Source organism: Bufo bufo, chromosome 2 (genome assembly GCF_905171765.1).
Source record: "Bufo bufo chromosome 2, aBufBuf1.1, whole genome shotgun sequence".
NCBI lineage: Eukaryota > Metazoa > Chordata > Amphibia > Anura > Bufonidae > Bufo > Bufo bufo.
In genome coordinates this window covers 27,593,848-27,614,996 of record NC_053390.1, presented here as the reverse complement: position 1 = coordinate 27,614,996, position 21,149 = coordinate 27,593,848, and the positions used below count along the sequence as shown (strand labels likewise).

At 42.2% G+C, this 21,149-nt stretch overlaps 1 protein-coding gene across 1 annotated transcript in view; it reads left to right on the top strand.

The window, feature by feature from the left end:
- Positions 1-21,149, top strand: part of LOC120991223 (zinc finger protein 260-like) — a gene marked incomplete at its 3' end in the record, with an annotated part of 75,893 nt that overhangs the window by 14,030 nt on the left and 40,714 nt on the right. Inside the window, exon 3 of the mRNA XM_040420082.1 lies at positions 1,212-2,485. Within this exon, the coding sequence (XP_040276016.1) occupies positions 1,212-2,485 (1,274 nt within the window). The remainder of the gene's footprint in view (positions 1-1,211; positions 2,486-21,149) is intronic.

The following is a 21,149-nucleotide window of genomic DNA, read 5'->3' as shown; positions in this document are numbered from 1 at the left end:
TTTCACCTGTAGAGAACATTTGGCCCATCATAAAGAGGAAGGTGCAACAAAGAAGGCCCAAGACGATTGAACAGTTAGAGGCCTGTATTAGACAAGAATGGGAGAGCATTCCTATTTCTAAACTTGAGAAACTGGTCTCCTCGGTCCCCAGACGTCTGTTGAGTGTTGTAAGAAGAAGGGGAGATGCCACACAGTGGTGAAAATGGCCTTGTCCCAACTTTTTTGGGATTTGTTGACACCATGAAATTCTGATTCAACATATTTTCTCAGTTTAAACTTTTGTTCCGTGATTTATGTTCTATTCTGAATAAAATATTAGAAGTTGGCACCTCCACATCATTGCATTTAGTTTTTATTCACGATTTGTATAGTGTCCCAACTTTTTTGGAATCCGGTTTGTAAGATATTTTATATTAGTATACCGGAGCGGCGGTGCTATAGTACACTGACTGCACCGCCCCACCTCTATTGCCGGCCCCCAGCTCCTCCTCCCAGTCCCTCCCCCGCTCGCTCGTACATCGCAACTTGCGATGTAAAACTGCAATTTTGGGGGGAGAAAAAGTGCGTCTTATGGGGCGAAAAATACGGTAAATAACCAAAACTCCCAGCATTGCGCTGCCTCTCTATTCACTTACCTCTCCTCATGTAGCAGACATCACCACAGCTTCTTCTCCAGGACTTTTCCTTCTAACTGCCGTCCTCTCCTGCACTAGTCACATGATGGTGACATCATTGCAGGTCATACTCAACCCTTGCCTTCTGCACTGATCACACTTGCCTGATTGCACTGATCACTGCAATACAGTTGTATCTGCCTGGCAGGCAGTACATTCAGGGCCTTGGACAAAACATCCGGGGCCCAGGCCCTGAATGATTTAACTTAGCAACGCCCCTGTGACCAACCAAGTGTGGGGTAGTGAGTGAAAGAACTGGGTCCTCAGACATGCTGACATTTGTTGGCAGAAGGCAGATTGCCAGATAAATGTTTGTCCTTCATGTGTGTAATAAAAGTGGTGACTGAGTATAGATTCCTGGACGTTGTCAGAGTATTATATAAAAATCTTTGTAAGGTTGGAATGATGTGCATTTTTTTAACCAAAAACAAGGAGAAGAATCAAAATGAATAGCTTCCAAACTAATAGGAATGTTTATAGGTTTGTATTCTATGTAGTTTGGAAATAAATCGCAAATTCCGATTTTTATCTTCACAGAAAATCCCAGTAAGAATTCTGAGGGAAACTTCATGTTATCACTAAATTATAAAGCAGAAGATGAAGATATCATGCAGCACTCTTCAGGAGAAAAACTCATTATCCTTAATGTACATTCAGGACTTCACAGTGCAGATCTATCATATAATTCCCGTAATCAAGAGGAATCTTCTCCTGACCAATCACATATTGTTACCAAAATTATAGGTCAGAAAGGGGCTAAAAGGTTCCTCTGTGGTAAAGAGTTCAGAAAAAGCTCAGGTCTTTCTACACACAGAAAAATTCACACAGGAGAGAAGCCATATTCATGTTCAGAATGTGGGAAATGTTTTATAGGTAAATCAAGTCTTCTTAAACATGAGCGAATTCACACTGGAGAGAAGCCATATTCATGTTCTGAATGTGGGAAAAGTTATGCAAATAAATCACATCTTATTACACATGAGAGAATTCACACAGGAGAGAAACCATATTCATGTTCAGAATGTGGGAAATGTTTTACACAGAAATCACATCTTATTAAACATGAGAGACGTCACAAAGGAGAGAAGCCATATTCTTGTCCAGAGTGTGGGAAATGTTTTACAGATGAATCAAGTCTTGTTAGACATAAGAGAATTCACACAGGAGAAAAACCGTATTCATGTTCAGAATGCGGGAAATGTTTTTCAGATGAATCAAGTCTTATTAGACATGATAGAAGTCATACAGGAGAGAAGCCATATTCATGTTCACAATGTGAGAAATTTTTTACACACAAATCAAGTCTTGTTACACATGAGAGAATTCACACAGGAGAGAAGCCATATTCATGTTCACAATGTGGGAAATGTTTTATAGATGAATCAAATCTTTTTAGACATGAGAAAAGTCACAAAGTAGAGAAACAGTATTCCTGTTCAGAATGTGGTAAATCTTTTACACAGAAATCACATCTTATTAGACATGAGAGAATTCACACAGGTGAGAAACCATATTCATGTTCAGAATGTGGGAAATGTTTTGCAGATAAGAAAAATCTTGTTACACATGGCAGAAGTCACACAGGAGAGAAACCATATTCATGTTTAGAATGTGGGAAATGTTTTATAGGTGAATCAAATCTTGTTAGACATGAAAGAAGTCACACAGGAGAGAAACCGTATTCATGTTCAGAATGTCAGAAATCTTTCATACAGAAATCACATCTTATTAGACATGAGAGAATTCATACAGGAGAGAAACCATTTTCGTGTTCAGAATGTGGGAAATGTTTTGCAGATAAAACAAATCTTGTTATACATGGCAGAAGTCACACGGGAGAGAAACCATATTCATGTTCACAATGTGGGAAATGTTTTGCAGACAGATCAAATCTTGTTACGCATGAGAGAATTCACAAAGTAGAGAAACTATACTATGAATGTGGGAAATGCTTTACAGATAAATCAACATTTGTTACACATCAGAGAAGTCACACAGAAAAGAAACCGTTTTGACTTTTTATATGTGAAAAATGCTTTGTAGGTGCAATGTCCTTACTGCAAGTGTTAATGTCACTGTATTTTGTGCATTATATGTCCCGTAGGCTGTATATTGAGAGATATAGGGGACTTCCTAGCTACTGTTGCTAGGTAGGACTGGCACTATCCCTTCCTTTCTAGGAGGAATTGGAGTTCAACCTAGTGTGAGCTGCAGATAAAAAACAGCTAATGAGCAGAACTGACGGAGAACATCTCACCTTATGGATTAAAAAGCAGTACATTGACAATATATGTGCCAGTTATTAAAAAAACTGCAGAAAGCTAATCAGCCATATAATGAGGATTGCAGAGAATTTTTTGAGAAAGGTAATGCACTTATATCAAGGTTACAGACTTCTCTGCATATTGGTGGGAACAATAAACTCCAGGCTCCCCATTATAACAAAAGGACTAAAAGGGCCCTCTTTTCATAGGCTGTATTCCTTTGTGGATACCGGGAACATATATATATATATATATATATATATATATATATGAGAGAGACTTCAAAGAAGAGGCAGCACTCCAGAGTGTCAGTAAAAACGACCCACTTTAATTCCCCTGTGCAACGTTTCAACTGCTCCTTGCAGTCTTTCTCAAGACTGCAAGGAGCAGTTGAAACGTTGCACAGGGGAATTAAAGTGGGTCGTTTTTTACTGACACTCTGGAGTGCTGCCTCTTCTTTGAAGTCTCTATAACCATATTTGACCGAATTGCCTAAGGTCAGAGGATTCTGCACCCGACTACATCCACAAGTGCTGCTGCTCTTTCTTTGTATTGTATATATATATATATATATATATATATATATATATATATATATACACCCTGTACAGAATTATTAGGCAAATGAGTATTTTGACCACATCATCCTCTTTATGCATGTTGTCTTACTCCAAGCTGTATAGGCTCGAAAGCCTACTACCAATTAAGCATATTAGGTGATGTGCATCTCTGTAATGAGAAGGGGTGTTGTCTAATGACATCAACACCCTATATCAGGTGTGCATAATTATTAGGCAACTTCCTTTCCTTTGGCAAAATGGGTCAAAAGAAGGACTTGACAGGCTCAGAAAAGTCAAAAATAGTGAGATATCTTGCAGAGGGATGCAGCACTCTTAAAATTGCAAAGCTTCTGAAGCGTGATCATCGAACAATCAAGCGTTTCATTCAAAATAGTCAACAGGGTCGCAAGAAGCATGTGGAAAAACCAAGGCGCAAAATAACTGCCCATGAACTGAGAAAAGTCAAGCGTGCAGCTGCCAAGATGCCGCTTGCCACCAGTTTGGCCATATTTCAGAGCTGCAACATCACTGGAGTGCCCAAAAGCACAAGGTGTGCAATACTCAGAGACATGGCCATGTTAAGAAATGCTGAAAGACGACCACCACTGAACAAGACACACAAGCTGAAACGTCAAGACTGGGCCAAGAAATATCTCAAGACTGATTTTTCTAAGGTTTCATGGACTGATGAAATGAGAGTGAGTCTTGATGGGCCCGTGGATAGATTGGTAAAGGGCAGAGAGCTCCAGTCCGACTCAGACGCCAGCAAGGTGAAGGTGGAGTACTGGTTTGGGCTGGTATCATCAAAGATGAGCTTGTGGGGCCTTTTCGGGTTGAGGATGGAGTCAAGCTCAACTCCCAGTCCTACTGCCAGTTTCTGGAAGACACCTTCTTCAAGCAGTGGTACAGGAAGAAGTCTGCATCCTTCAAGAAAAACATGATTTTCATGCAGGACATTGCTCCATCACACGCGTCCAAGTACTCCACAGCGTGGCTGGCAAGAAAGGGTATAAAAGAAGAAAATCTAATGACATGGCCTCCTTGTTCACCTGATCTGAGCCCCATTGAGAACCTGTGGTCCATCATCAAATGTGAGATTTACAAGGAGGGAAAACAGTACACCTCTCTGAACAGTGTCTGGGAGGCTGTGGTTGCTGCTGCACGCAATGTTGATGGTGAACAGATCAAAACACTGACCGAATCCATGGATGGCAGGCTTTTGAGTGTCCTTGCAAAGAAAGGTGGCTATATTGGTCACTGATTTGTTTTTGTTTTGTTTTTGAATCTCAGAAATGTATATTTGTGTATGTTGAGATGTTATATTGGTTTCACTGGTAAAAATAAATAATTGAAATGGGTATATATTTGTTTTTTGTTAAGTTGCCTAATAATTATGCACAGTAATAGTCACCTGCACACACAGATATCCCCCTAAAATAGCTAAAACTAAAAACTACTTCCAAAAATATTCAGCTTTGATATTAATGAGTTTTTTGGGTTCATTGAGAACATGGTTGTTGTTCAATAATAAAATTAATCCTCAAAAATACAACTTGCCTAATAATTCTGCACTCCCTGTATATATATATATATATATATATATATATATATATATATATATATATATATGAGAGAGAGTGCAACCCTTTAACCTAGGAAAGGAGAGATTGCACAGCCTAATTAAAGATATATGGCAACTGTAAAGCCTGCATTTAACCTGTACTTTGCCTGTGTAAACCACCTATTGAATTGCTTCAGTAAAGTACAATGGACTTCTTGTACCAAACCCAGCCTCATCATTGGCTCCACGCTTCAGGGGAACCCTGCCTTGCATTTTACAGCACTTATCACCATCAAGGGCACCCCAAACCACCATCAGGCAGGAGAGCCAAAGAAGAAAAAAAGATGTGCCCTTCCTATCACTGCATGGCCCAAAGGAGTGACAGAGTGATTTACTACAGCAACCATTCTAACTACTTCTCCTATCCTCTCCCCTCTCCTGTGCTCCCTGCATGATCTGGCATCATGAACAGGATATTGCCTCTGCGCCTACTTGTGAACTCTTAGGAGTGCAGCTGCAATGAGACTTTATTGTGCTGTGCATCAGTAATTTTGCCAACCTTGCCGGCTGTCAGTAAATGGACATCTGTGCTAAACAAGTTGCCACTGACCAGTCCATAAGAGGTTAAGACTGGAATTTTTGCTGCACCATTTGTGTTGGCAATGTTCCACTCTGAGCGGGAAAACTGATGGCCTGTCTACTCAAACGAACCAAATCTGCTGCCTATACGATCCAGGGGGAAGGAAAAAGGAGCCAGACCCTGCCAGAAGTGAGAGGGCACCGCCATTTTTAAAGCAAATGCAGAATCAGTGCTCTGCACACAGCATCAAAAAACAAAGTTGAAAGAGGTTCCAGATCCATAGAAGTGAGTGGAGAACAGCATCTAACATATCTGGGAGCATCACAGTGCAATATAGACTGTTCAGAATTGCTGCAAGCACTTTTCTTAAAGGGGTATACACAGACATAATGGCCATAACCCACAGAAATGCCAAGCTAAAGTGTGCAATTGCATCATTTAAAATCCTGTCCGTGCTCAGAGGAAAAGACTGTGGTATAGATATTCGAGAGACTGTATGCCACCTTTGAAAACTAAAACCACATCCAAGATAATGATGTGGTTCTTTGGCACGAAACAGCAGCCTGGTCAGTCCATCAGAGACTCTGCGTTATCTCTACAGGAGACTCTGAAGGCCGTTGTGCATATAGACCCCCTGGGAAGCAGAAAACATGGAAAAAACAGTGTGAGCAGTTTGTAGAAGGTGAAGGAACAGAAACTCTAAAGATTGGAGAATACAATAAGTGTCAGTGGCTCACCTGCATGTGCTACCGTGGAGATGGTGCTCACTCCAAGGGCAACACCTCAAGTCCGTAAAAGTGTATGAAACAGATAAAAGTGAAGATTGGAGGGCACTCAAAATATCAGGAGGTCAAATGGAGTTTTAGTAAATTATATAACCTTGTTTATTATAATAAAAGAATAGGACAATGTGGTCGTTATAAAACACTGGACTGTAGTCTCAATATAATTGTTATACTTGTTCCCTATTTCAGGGAAACCCTCCTGTGGATCCCTGTGTAGATGGTCCACGTGGATATCAGTGCTATACCCCCTGTATGGGGTAAGATCGTATTACTATTACTGTCTCCACCTAGAACATCACCCCAGTGATAATAACAGAAGATGATTATAATGTAATAACAATAAAACTAACAGTGGTATGCAATATAACACAAATAAAAATTACATAAAAATTTGGCAAGTTCAATGTGTTAAAAGTGAATATATAGAGAACATTATACTTTTAATTATTGTTTAGAGACATGGATTTATCTATAGGGAGTGTACTGGTTTCTCTAAACATGGCTGTCTGAGGAACAATGGGTGTTTCATGGCTGAGCCATGATCTGATAAGAAGATATGTCCATAAAACACATCTGGTGTGGAATAGATATCTATTCATATATTCACACACACACATATATATATATATATATATATATAATATTCCTGTGTGCGTTTATTTAGCGTTTGAACTTATTAATGATTCGTACATAATATGCAATATTGATTTATTATAACCAAATATTGCTAATGTATATTTTATACCGTGTGTATCTCACTAAGTGGATATATAATCTTAGGAGATGTAGAAGAGCATTTAAGTAGAATTTTCCTAATTGGATCCATTCGGAGGAGCTGATGTTATTTCAAACATCTTTATTTATTTTATTTTTTTTACTTTATAATTATCTTTATTTTAATTTTAAGAAAATGACATAATATTAATACATAACCAATATTAATCACATTAGTATATAATACATATAAATACATCACCTAGCAAAACACGATCATGTATATAATATAGAGATCAAAAATATCCCTATAGACCCCCCCCCCCCCCCCCCGTCATTGGCTGTCGTTCCCCTCTGTTCAATCGAAAACAGAAAATACAATTACTTATTTTACTTATTTCTACGTGGCTCTGCGTGCAACTCTCCGATTCCTTTCAATCTCTTCATATACTTTGATTTGCTGATAGTATAGAGCCCACTCCCTTGACGAAGGCTGGGAGGCAGAGCCCCAATACCTAACCAGTATAGCTTTTGCTACCATCAAGCCTCTCAACCAAATCCATCTAACCTGAGGGGGAACTTCTGTTTCAGAACTATAATCTCCAAAGATCACTATCAGGATCCCCGGATTATAATTCATTGTGGATTCCTTTTGTAAAGCAAAAAAGACCTCATCCCAAAATTTCCTTACTTTGCTACAGCTCCAAAGCAAATGGCCATAATTCGCATTCACATATCCACATTTTGGACAACAAACGTCCCGATCCCGATTCTGGGGAAACATTCCCTGAATTTTGGGCGTATAATAGAGTCTATGGAGGATCTTAAATTGAATTAATCTATGAGCACTGGAGACTGTCGCCTTTCTCACGTTCTTATAAATAGTAGGCCACTGTAAAGGAGGGCAATTCAGCTCTTGCTCCCATTTACTTGGACTTTTAAAAGGTGTTACAGTAGCCAGTGCCCTCCGGAGTTTAGCATATAAACTAGATATCTTCACCCTCTCATCCTTCTGAGCGTCACAATAATCAAAAAATAAATTATGTTGTGGAAAAATACGGCCCCTGTTCCTAGAGGCTTCAAATATATGTTTCAAACGTGCATACATGAATAAATCTAGTGGTGTAATATCAGTTAAACCAAATTCCAGAAGTGATTTAAAACGACCTAAATAAAAAAGATGAGACACCCTATTGATGCCTTTACGTGACCAATAACCGAAATCTGTAATTTTACAAAATTCCTCTAGCCCCCCATTTCCCCACAGCGGGGTGAAGGGAAACGGACCAGGGACTCCAAGGATCTCCTTCAACCTATTCCACACCCTCTGTATTAAAAGGGGGATCAACAACGACTTCCTCATTCCCATAATCCCTGTCTCCAAACATGCAAAAATATTATCTATTGACTCATTAATAACAATATTCAAATAACGTGTAAGTAAACTCTCTTTCCCATTACAACAACGCTGAATCTGTACACAAAAATAATACCCCTGAAAAAAAGGTAATGACAGCCCACCATCTTCCTCCGACAACCATAAATATCTCTGCTTTATTCGCACCCTCTTCCTGCCCCAAATTAGATCATTAATCAAGGTCTCCAATCTATGAAAAAAAATGTCCTCAATCCAAATAGGGGAAGCACACATTGGAAACAGAACCATAAGCAAAATAATCATCCTAATCAATGCGATTCGATCTGTCTGTGCCAGCATCAATTTACGCCAAGTCCCAACTTTGGTCCTAACTTTATCCAGCACTGGGGCCAGATTGAGCTCATAAAACCTACTTATTGGAATCCCAATCTTAACCCCCAAATAATCTAAAGTATCATCGGGGGCCAAAACACGGACTCGGGTCCCTACATCCACCGCCTTCCTGTTCAGCGGAAGAAGCGATGACTTCATCCAGTTAATCATATAACCTGATAATTTACCATATTGTTCTATAACCTCTATAACATACGGAAGAATTTTACAACCCTGGTCCAGAAAGAGAATCACGTCGTCTGCATATAGGCTTATTTTGTCGCTCACTCCTGTGACCCCAAAGCCCTCTATGCGCCTATCAAGACGAATCCGGCAAGCCAGCGGTTCTATAAAGAGAGCGAAGAGGAGAGGAGACAGGGGACAACCCTGTCTCATCCCTCTCAGCATCATAACAGGAGAAGCACCAATACCATTAATATTAATATATGCGACCGGTTGTTGATATAGCATTTGAGTCATTTCCAAATTTTTTTTCCCAAAACCAAAAGAAGACATTGTAGCCCACAAAAAAGACCACTCCATCCTGTCAAACGCCTTTGCGGTGTCTAATGACAGGACGGAGTGGTCCACACTGCCCCCTACCGACAGATTCAAATAGACCCTATATATACTCGTATGTATTTGTCGACCCGGGATAAAGCCCGTCTGGTCAGGATGTACCAGCCCGGCTATAACCCGCTTCAAGCGACCAGCCAAAATTTTTGCAAAGAACTTATAGTCGGTATTTAGGAGTGATATAGGTCTATATGACCCCACATCGCATGGATCCTTATCCTTCAAGACCAAAACAATCACTGCCTCTCTAAAAGATGGCGGTAAGGAACCGAATGAGCAGGATTCATTAAAAACCCGAAGGAGGATTGGCAGAAGGGATTTGGCATGGTACCTGTAGATTTCAAACGGTAAGCCATCTAATCTGGGAGATGAACTATACTTTAGGTACGGGAGAGTCGCCTGAAGTTCCTCCAAAAGAATGGGGGAATCCAGCATTTTTCTGGCTTCAATAGATAACTGGGGGAGTGCCAGTTGTTGGAGATAGTAGTCCATGTCAGACCGACGAACCGTAGACTCAGATTTGTATAGAGTAGAATAATATTTTACGAATTCCTCTCTAATCTCGTCTGCAGATCTCACTCCAGTTCCCTGTAGATTCCTAATTTCTTTTATACTGATATCCTCTCTCTGGTTGGCCACCAGACGAGCCAAAAACCCACCTGTTTTTCCTGACTCGCAAAAACGATTTTGGCCCTGAAATAAAAGCTTGTGTTGTGCTTTTTTATATAAAAGTATCTTAAGCTGAGAATTAGCCTCCTTTATTTGAGTAATAAGCTGCTCCCTGTGACAGCCAATCAATGCGGCACGCAAACTCTTTATTAAATCTGTCAATTCTTTCTCCCTTCGTCGTGCTTCCTGTCTGAATCTATGGATTTTATTAAAGTACAGACCCCTAATGTGGGCCTTCAACGCGTCCCACACATAATGTATGTGTGTCGAACCAACGTTGAAGCCCCAAAATTCCTGAATATCCTGATCTACTTGGGTTTGCTCCCCTATCACCTCAAGCCAATGTGGGTTCAATTTAAAAGGCTTTACGGAAGGTAAAGCCTCCGAGAACACAATCAGGACTGGGGAGTGATCCGATATTCCGTGCGGTTCATACTTCATCCTCAGGACGCGACCACACAGATCCCGACTTGCTAAGGCCAAGTCAATACGGGACATCGACCCGTATGACTGGCTGAAGCAAGAAAAGATTTTTTTTTTTCCATAGAGGTGGCGCCAGATGTCCACCAGCGCCAGCTCCTGGCAAACAGCAATCAAGGGAGACCCACTGCGGCCGCGCCCAGCAATTGAAGAGAACCGGTCCAACTCAGGGTCTAAAACTGCATTAAAGTCACCTGCCACCAATAAGGCGCATTGATTTTTGGTAGATATATATTGGGCTAAATGAGAAAAAGCCGTTGATTTAAATGGCGGGGGAACATAAATAAACGCCAATATCACCTCCTGCCCCTTCCAGTGCCCATGAAGAAATACGTATCGCCCTTCTTTATCAATGATACTGTCTAATGGTTGGAACTCCGTCCCACGATGGATATATACACTAACCCCTCTTGCATAAGCAGAATAACAAGCATGATATTCAAAAATAGACCAATTCCTTTTTAATGTATAAATCCTATCTTCTGTTGCGTGGGTCTCCAGAAGTGCCACAATCGCAGGCAAGTGACGGACCACAAGATCAAATACCACCGTCCTCTTCACTCTATCTCCCAGACCTCTCACATTCCAACAAAAAATGTTACCTACCATATCAAATCACAAAGGAGTAGCCCCCATCTCAGCGGAGAGGCACGCACAGCCACGAGACAGAGAACAGCAGCCAATCCCTCCCTTAAACCCACCCCCAAAAAACCCCCCTTCATGGTTGACAGGGCATTTTACAATACCCATCAACCTCTCTCCTTCCTCCAAAAACCTCCCCCCCACCACCTCCCCTCATTAACCTCCCTCCTCACCACCTCATCATACTATTTCATAGACCCTTAGTATCCAACCATTGCGCCGCCTCCACATGTGTGGGAAAAAAACAAACAGAGTCATTATGTACCACTCTTAATTTAGCTGGGTATAACATTGAGTACTTAATCTTAGCTGAAATCAATCTTTTTTTAACCTTAAAAAACGATCTTCTTTTATTTTGGGTCTCTTGGGAGAAGTCAGGGAATATTAATATCAGATTACCGTCAAAATATATCTCTGATACTTCTCTTTTTCGTCTAAGAACCCAATCCCGGTCTTTTGAACAGACAAATTTTGCTAAGATAGCCCTAGGGGGGGCACCTGGAGGAGGTTTTTTAAACGGAATTCTATGGGCCCTTTCCACACAGAAGGAGGACACGTCGCAATCTAGGCCCAAACTTTCTACCAACCACTGCTGAATAAATTTTGACGGATTGTCCTGCTCAACCCCTTCTGGGAACCCTATTAAGTGCAAATTATATCTACGAGATCTATCCTCCAACTCAACCACTTTCCTTCTTAGCCAGGCGCGATCTTCATCTACTTCTTCCAGTCTGTTCTTCAATACCCCATTCTCTACAGTGACAGATTTAACGACAGTCTCCAATTCCTTAACCTTTAATCTCAACTTCGTCACTTCATCTCTTATTATAGAAACGTCCCCTTGTACTACTGCAAGAGAAGAGGTCAGCTCTGCAACCGAAGTGCTAGTGGCATTCACCACTCCCAAAATGTCGTGCAATTTATTATTAATGCTCTCAAGGCCTTCACTGTGGGAGGAACTGGTCTTTAGTATACCCTGATCTGGCCGGTCCGTATTATCTGAACCTGTCTCAGCCTGAGGCGCCAATCTCTGTACTCCCCCTCTAGTTTTGGGTGGAGGGGACTTCAAAAATTTATCAAGTCGAGCCTGCGGGCTCCCCCCTGATCCACCTTTTGGGGAGGTCAGACCACCTGATTTACGATATTTTGGCGGCATTTTATATGTATGTCAATATATTACAACTACGTAGAAACTTCCAACACCGCTTTGTCATATATAAGTAAATAGCGGACACCTGCCATCAATGATTCACAGAACTCAATAGGAAAAGGGGACAGATATTAGTAGATATACAGAAACAGCAAGAAGTAAAAAAGGAGCTGAGACAGTGTATATATCCTTCAAAGGCCCCAGATACAACTCGGACTGCCTGGTTACTCCCCTCAGCAAGATAGAATATATTGACCAGGAATTATGTAACGACCATATAAATAACTATATACATACAGATAAATTCAAAAAAATTGCTGAGTATAAATCAAGGAGTATATAAGCAAAGGACGAGCTAAACTAGGGGGGCACGGTGAACAGATATTCTGCTGTCACCACCCCACCGATATATCAACTGGAAGGCACCTTATAAAAATACAAGTTCCTTTTAGCTCTGAATCAAGATCTAGTTCAGCCAGTCCGGAAAACGTCAACCCAAAAATAACAATAGGGCCAAAAATAGCTTGCTTCACAAAAGAAAAAAAGAATAACTTATAGGTCTATCGGAGTAAAATAATATAGTACATGAGACCTCTATAGAAAAAACAGTGGTTGCCTCCTCAGACCACAGGAACCTGCCCAGCATCTAAAGACCCCAGAAGGGCCTGATCCCCCACTTAGGAGACAATCCCCAGAGAGATAACAGGTCATGCAGGCATAATCATCTTCAGCCCCTGTCATTTAACCAGGAGGCCATCCAGCATGGTATCTCAGTATATACAACTATCCAATACCAATGGTGCCGCTGGTTGGAGGAGATAGTTGCCCGTAATCTCTAAGCCTCACGCGCACGCCAATGAGTGCATCCAAGGACCTTACTCCACAGAACATCAAGATCCAGCCTCCACTCACGGTTCCACCGACGACCACAGCCAGGTACCACCACTCACCAGCATCAACCGCCGGATCCGGAGGAAAGAAAGACAGCACCCACCGCGGGGTCAGCACGGCATCCACTGCAGAGTCAGGACACACAGTCTCCACTGCAACGTCAGCAGGACCAAGACGGGACGGAGCACCGCAGCACTCGCGCTTCAGTTCCAGAGAGAGCACGTCAGCTTCCGACGCCCACCAAAGGTAGAAGAATGTACCTCAGCCGTCCCACACCGAACATCACCGGGGCTCTCACTTTGCAGGTAAGCGGGTAAGCCAGGAGTGTGGGTTCCAAAGCGTTATGGTCAGAGGACGCCAGATTCCAGCTTCAGAGTCAGCGGCTACTCCCGGCGCAGCACATACACGGCTGCTGGCAAGTTCACCACCAGGGCGCAAGTTCACCACCAGGGCACAAGTTCACCGCCCGGGCTCAGCGTTCTGGATCCAAACGGGAGGCATGGAGGCATGGAGGGAAGGGAGGGGCTGTAGCGAAGGGGGAAGCGCGGCACGCACCCCTACGTCATGCCGCCGTTTTCAAACATCATTACTCAATAGCTGAGACAGTTGGGGTACACAAACCAGGAGAAAAGTTAAAAGATTATTGTTCTCTTATCTGACCGTAAATAAGATGGTCTGTTAACTTTCAAGCTGGATCCTGAGAAAGTGATTCTAAAGTGTCAAAAAAGAATCCCTCCTAATTGATATGAGGTGGGAAAGGTTAAAGTTTAAGTTGTATAATGAAGCCATTTATGTGTGTTAATTCTTAAATGTCTGAAATTATTATGTGGTACAACAGTGCCATCTGGAGGTAGATGGATAATAGTATGTCATTTTCAACAGTATTTCAAGGGTTAAAATGACATCATTATCTACATACGAATACAACCACCTTGTAAGATTGGAAGTCCCTAATCTAGAAGGGGATGAGTTCTTAGATGACATAGGGTATAAAGTATGCGTGTAATAGGTTAGGAACAACTGAAACTACAAAAAAAACTACAACACAAGAAAAGACTTACTACAAAGAAACATTGGCACAGAGAAAATTGTCCATAAGAAGGATTTACCACAAAGAAACTTGGATTCATTTTTGTCTACTGGAAAAGTTTTGAGAACTGATCACATCCGAAACTCTGTTCATCCTTGACCCGGTAACGTATATTGTACTTACTGATCATGGCATTAATAAGATATTCCTCTCAGCATATAGTCAAGAGTTCCCATACTGTGGGAACATATAGTGTTAAACACCTCCCTATTGCTAGTTGTCCTCTTAGCAAAGATGCATATTGCTAATGGGAGATTAGACATTATCTGAGTAGAGAAAAACCTTGGGAAATTATATTTCCATAGTCTGATTGCCGAGTGGGGTATAATATATCATATATTTTTTATTGGTCATAAGGAGACAGTGGATCAGTTATTCTTCCTGTATTAATCCGTGCTTATCCTTTTTATCTTCAATTTTTTATGATATATATTTCATTGGCTTTCTGATAGTTTTGTGCTGGTGAGAAAGTAATACTGGGTTACACCACCATCCAGTGGTGGTTTGTGGATTGTGCATCATTTTGTCTATCCATTTATCTTATGTCTGTTTTGTATTGGATTTTACTCATTTATAAATAAATTTGTACATATATTTTTACATAAATATTTGTCCCTTGTTTCACTGATTGTACAAAACGAATTAAGATTCCTTATCAAAGAACTTAGAGGTGATTATGTAAGCCTAGAGCAGGGGTGTCAAACTCGAATTCATCGGGGGCCGCATCAGCAGTTTGGTCACCCTCAAAGGGCCAGAAAACTTACAGTTACTTGGCTTGGCCCTTGGGGATCTCGGACGCCACTTCCACACTTTGGCCGGGGGCTCGGCGGAGCTGATGTGCTTTATCCTAATGAGAAAGATTTCATAATAAGTATTTGGAGAAGGTGCAGAGGGATAGCAGAGCAGGGAGAGGCTGGTGCTGCTACTAGGGGGTCATACCATGGGGGAGTAATAAAGCCCACCATAATGCCCCCCCCCCAGTAGTAATAATTCTCCTTATAATGTGACAGTGCAAAAAATACCCCCTTGTAATGCCCCCATTTGAGCGAATGTTCTCATAGTGCCCCCATAATGTGCCAGTATAAAATGCTCCAGTAGATGCCCTTAGTGTCCCCCATAATGTGCCAGTATAAAATACCCCTATATAGTGCCCCTAATAAATGACCCCATAGTGCTCCACACCCTCCTTCCTCCTAGTGCCCCCCATAATGTACCAGTATAAAATGCTCCAGTAGATGCCCTCAGTGTCCCCCAAAATTTGCAAGTATAAAATACCCCTTCTTAGTGTCCCCCGTAGATGACCCAATAGCACTCCTCTCCCCCCTTCCCCATAGTACCCACCATGTGTTCCAGTATAAAATTGTACTGTACAGAGACCCCATATAAAATACCCCTTCTTTGTGGCCTCAGTTGATGCCCCTATAGTGCCCCCAATCATGTGCCAGTATTAACAGCCCCCCCCCTGTGCCAGTAATAATAGCTCCCTATGCCAGTAATAGCAGCCCCCCTGTGCCAGTAATAGCAGCCCCCAGTAATAACAGCCCCCAGTAATAACAGCCCCTCTGTGCCAGTAATAACAGCCCCCGGTAATAAGAGCCCCTCTGTGCCAGTAATAACAACCCCCAGTAATAAGAGCCCCTCTGTGTCAGTAATAACAGCCCCCAGTAATAAGAGCCCCTCTGTGTCAGTAATAACAGCCCCCAGTAATAACAGCCCCTCTGTGCCAGTAATAACAGCCCCCAGTAATAAGAGCCCCTCTGTGTCAGTAATAACAGCCCCTCTGTGCCAGTAATAACAGCCCCCTTTGCCAGTAATAACAGCCCCCCCTTTGCCAGTAATAACAGCCCCCCCTTTGCCAGTAATAACAGCCCCCGCCAGTAATAACAGCCCCCCCTTTGCCAGTAATAACAAACAGCCCCCCCTTTGCCAGTAATAACAGCCCCCCCTTTGCCAGTAATAACAGCCCCCGCCAGTAATAACAGCCCCCCCTTTGCCAGTAATAACAGCCCCCGCCAGTAATAACAGCCCCCCCTTTGCCAGTAATAACAGCCCCCCCTTTGCCAGTAATAACAGCCCCCGCCAGTAATAACAACCCCCCCTTTGCCAGTAATAACAAACAGCTACCCCTTTGCCAGTAATAACAACCCCCGCCAGTAAAAGTATTGTACATAATAAAAAATAATAAAAAAAAACACATACTTACCTCCATGTCAGTGATGCGATGCAGGCCTCTTCTGGCCTGTGTCCCACGCTGTATGGCTCAGGCAGCGCGATGACGTCATCGCGCCGCCTGCGCCGGCCTCTGATAGGCTGCCGGCCTAGTGCCTGCAGCCTATCAGAGGAAGGGAAAGGGAAAGGGACACGCCTCTCCCTCCCCTACCGCAGCACAGGCAGGCATCTGAATCGCTGTCCTGAGGACGGCGATACAGATGACTGGAGATGAGCGCTTCCACAATGGAAGCGCTCATCTCCCTGTGCCCAGCCGCCGCCACCAGCTCGCTCGCCTGCCGCATATCGGCGGCGGCTGCGGGGGCCACATGACGAGGTCTGGCGGGCCGGATTCGGCCCGTGGGCCTTGTGTTTGACACCCGTGGCCTAGAGGATCCGATCATTTTATATTTTATTTTTCTAGGATCCTCTCTTTTATATGAAGATTAATTTTATATAGAAGATAATTTGACAGGATAGAGGCCGGGTCCTGCTGAAATGCGATATAATAGTTCTTCAAAAAACAATAGAATTAAAAACCTGCTAGAATTCAGTACATTAGTCCCCTTCAGTAAGGATAACGATCGGTGGTCCTTAATTATTCACAGACCAATACCTCTTAGTTTGCTGCATTAACAGGGGTATAGATATAATGTCTGGACGCCGACCAGAGCGCATACTATTGAAACAACTGTGAGACATCTACAAGCCGGCACTATCCTACCAAGTCCATCGGAGGGTAACTTAGCCCTTGTGGCAAACATATAGATTAAGAGATCTATTGGTTCATGTGGCATTGTCTGCTGACTAATTACTATATCTAAAACGGCATTCCTCATAATTTGATTGCGGTAATACACAGGGAGACCGCAAGAGAGGTCTGGACATTATATCCATACCCCTGTATAGATACCAGCATCCCTGGTATAGAATAAACCCGAGACCTTATAATATGTGAAAGATTGGGCATACACCCCTAAGACCTAATGTATCTGCACCTGTTTTTATACTAATATGTAATGCTACATCCTATCCACACACAGATAGAGGGATATTATTGATGGACTTTGTACAAAGAACATTATTTTACCAAACTACCACACAATCAGACTAAGTGACAATAGACATACAGTCAGGTCCATAAATATTGGGACATCGACACAATTCTAAAATTTTTGGTTCTATACACCACCACAATGGATTTGAAATAAAACAAACAAGATGTGCTTTAACTGCAGACTGTCAGCTTTAATTTGAGGGTATTTACATCCAAATCAGGTGAACGGTGTAGGAATTACAACAGTTTGCATATGTGCCTCCCACTTGTTAAAGGACCAAAAGTAATGGGACATAATAATAATCATAAATCGAACTTTCACTTTTTAATACTTGGTTGCAAATCCTTTGCAGTCAATTACAGCCTGAAGTCTGGAACGCATAGACATCACCAGACGTTGGGTTTCATCCCTGGTGATGCTCTGCCAGGCCTCTACTGCAACTGTCTTTGGTTCCTGCTTGTTCTTGGGGCATTTTCCCTTCAGTTTTGTCTTCAGCAAGTGAAATGCATGCTCAATCGGATTCAGGTCAGGTGATTGACTTGGCCATTACATAACATTCCACTTCTTACCCTTAAAAAACTCTTTGGTTGCTTTTGCAGTATGCTTTGGGTCATTGTCCATCTGCACTGTGAAGCGCTGTCCAAAGAGTTCTGAAGCATTGGGCTGAATATGAGCAGATAATATTGCCGAAACACTTCATAATTCATTCTGCTGCTTTTGTCAGCAGTCACACCATCAATAAATACAAGAGAACCAGTTCCATTGGCAGCCATACATGCCCACGCCATGACACTACCACCACCATGCTTCACTGATGAGGTGGTATGCTTAGGATCATGAGCAGTTCCTTTCCTTCTCCATACTCTTCTCTTCCTATCACTCTGGTACAAGTTGATCTTGGTCTCATCTGTCCATAGGATGTTGTTCCAGAACTGTGAAGGCTTTTTTAGATGTCGTTTGGCAATCTCTAATCTGGCCTTCCTGTTTTTGAGGCTCACCAATGGTTTACATCTTGTGGTGAACCCTCTGTATTCACTCTGGTTAAGTCTTCTCTTGATAGTTGACTTTGACACACATACACCTACCTCCTGGAGAGTTTTCTTGATCTGGCCAACTGTTGTGAAGGGTGTTTTCTTCACCGGGGAAAAAATTCTTCGGTCATCCACCACAGTTGCTTTCAGTGGTCTTCCGGGTCTTTTGGTGTTGCTGAGCTCACCGGTGCGTTCCTTCTTTTTAAGAATGTTCCAAACAGTTGTTTTGGCCACGCCTAATGTTTTTGCTATCTCTCTGATGGGTTTGTTGTGTTTTTTCAGCCTAATGATGGCTTGCTTCACTGATAGTGACAGCTCTTTGGATCTCATCTTGAGAGTTGACAGCAACAGATTCCAAATGCAAATAGCAGACTTGGAATGAACTCTGGACCTTTTTATCTGCTCATTGTAATTGGGATAATGAGGGAATAACACACACCTGGCCATGGAACAGCTGAGAAGCCAATTGTCCCATTACTTTTGGCCCCTTAACAAGTGGGAGGCACATATGCAAACTGTTGTAATTCCTGCACCGTTCATCTGATTTGGATGTAAATACCCTCAAATTAAAGCTGACATTGTGCAGTTAAAGCGCATCTTGTTCGTTTCATTTCAAATTGTGGTGGTGTATAGAGCCAAAAATTTTAGAATTGTGTCGGTGTCCCAATATTTATGGACCTGACTGTATATTTATAGTGGCAGCAACTACCAAAAGGCCTCAAACCTAAAGTGTCCCAAGCTATTTCCAGTCCTGGGGGCCTTGGTAATCAACACGTGATATTCCATATCTGTGGATTAATGTGTATTGTTTAGAAGGATTTTTCTTACTAATATTTTTCCTGTTCCTCTTTGCATTTTGGATAGCCTATGAAATCTGCAAAGATCAGAAAAAGTATACCCAGTAGGAAGGTGGGTTTGAGGAAAATTCACTGTAAGATGACAAACTAGGCAATACTAAGGCCCTGATTTATCAAGATCATCATCTGTTGCACTGGTTTTAATAGGACTTCCTCTGGCTGTCCATGTGCCAGTATGAAATCTTCAGAAACTTGAAACTGCCACAGATTTCATTCATTATCTACACTGACACCCCTCCATTAACCTGTTTTGTAACATCAGCAACAGAGACATAAAATACTAATTGCGACTATAAAAGTCGTAAATCCGGTGAACCATCTGGACCACCTGATGAATTTCGAATGGTCTATGACCTAAGGGAAGTGAACAAGCGAATGGTTATGTATACTCCTATAGTCCTTAATCTTCACAGGTTGTTGAACCAAATTCCTTAAGTAATAGACCTAGCTAATGCATTCTTCCCAGTTCCACTGGAGGAATCCCGTAGACAGTGGCTAGCATTTACACGTGGGGAAAATAATACCGCTGTAGTATGTTACGACAGGGCAGAGCTACTTCACCCTCCTCATTTTCAGAAGCCCTAAATCAGATACTTATGGGGTGAAAATACACAATTTTCTCCAGAATGTAGATGACCTCATGATCTGTGCAGAAAGCAGACAGGAATACATTGAAGAGCCCATATCTCTACTTTGCTTTTTAGCTAAAGCAGGAAGTAAGGCAAGGCAACCAGATTGGCTCCTAGATCTTGTCCAACACACAATCATCATCACCAGTTTTATTATACTGTGATATGTCATCATGGGCTCCTTGGCCCCCTCATGATTCCCTTCTGTGTATTTGTGCCACTTTCCCCATGGCTGCCTATACCACCTCCAATGTGACTACAACTTCTACCATAACTAACACAGCTATGCACAGGGTCTCCTGCCTTCCATGGAACCTCCTCATGGCAGTCCAAATGCTGACACTTCTCACATAAGTCATCAACAGGGAGACGGTCTGGAATATCTGCCATGGAGTTGCTTTTCTTAGGAAAAAAGAAAGTGGGCAGTGCTTGTTTACATAGCTTTGGATTTTTGAGGAGTTTCTCCTTCTCATGTGTTTTATTTATATAATTAGGTCCTTTTGTGGTGCTGTGCTTTAACCTTTTTCCTATTCCATTACAGATCTCTGTGTCGGGTATGTGCTGGCTTGGTGCTCATGTCAGCCCTGCTTGGTGTATGCAGTGTGGCGTCACTTACACCTCAACGTTTCTGGGGTTCATAAGACTCCATACACTTGCGGCTATACCCAACTCCTGCAAGACAAGAAAAGTTGACAATTGCAATAAGGTTCCATTTTTTCATCAGTACTTGATAAGGATCTTTATGAGGTTTCTGGGTCTTATGTCGGTACCTTGGGCCCTATGGCATCTTCGACCCTCTACGCAGAAGGTCCTTCGCAAATAGAAACCCAACCCCAGGGGGTTAGATAAGTGATCCCTGTCTTTATTAGCCTGTCAATCACTCAGATGGTAGCTCTGGCTGGAAGACATGAAGTCTTAGAACCAACCAGTGGACCTTATTGAGCATTGATGCCTCCCAACTGTAAGAGGCACTTGGAATT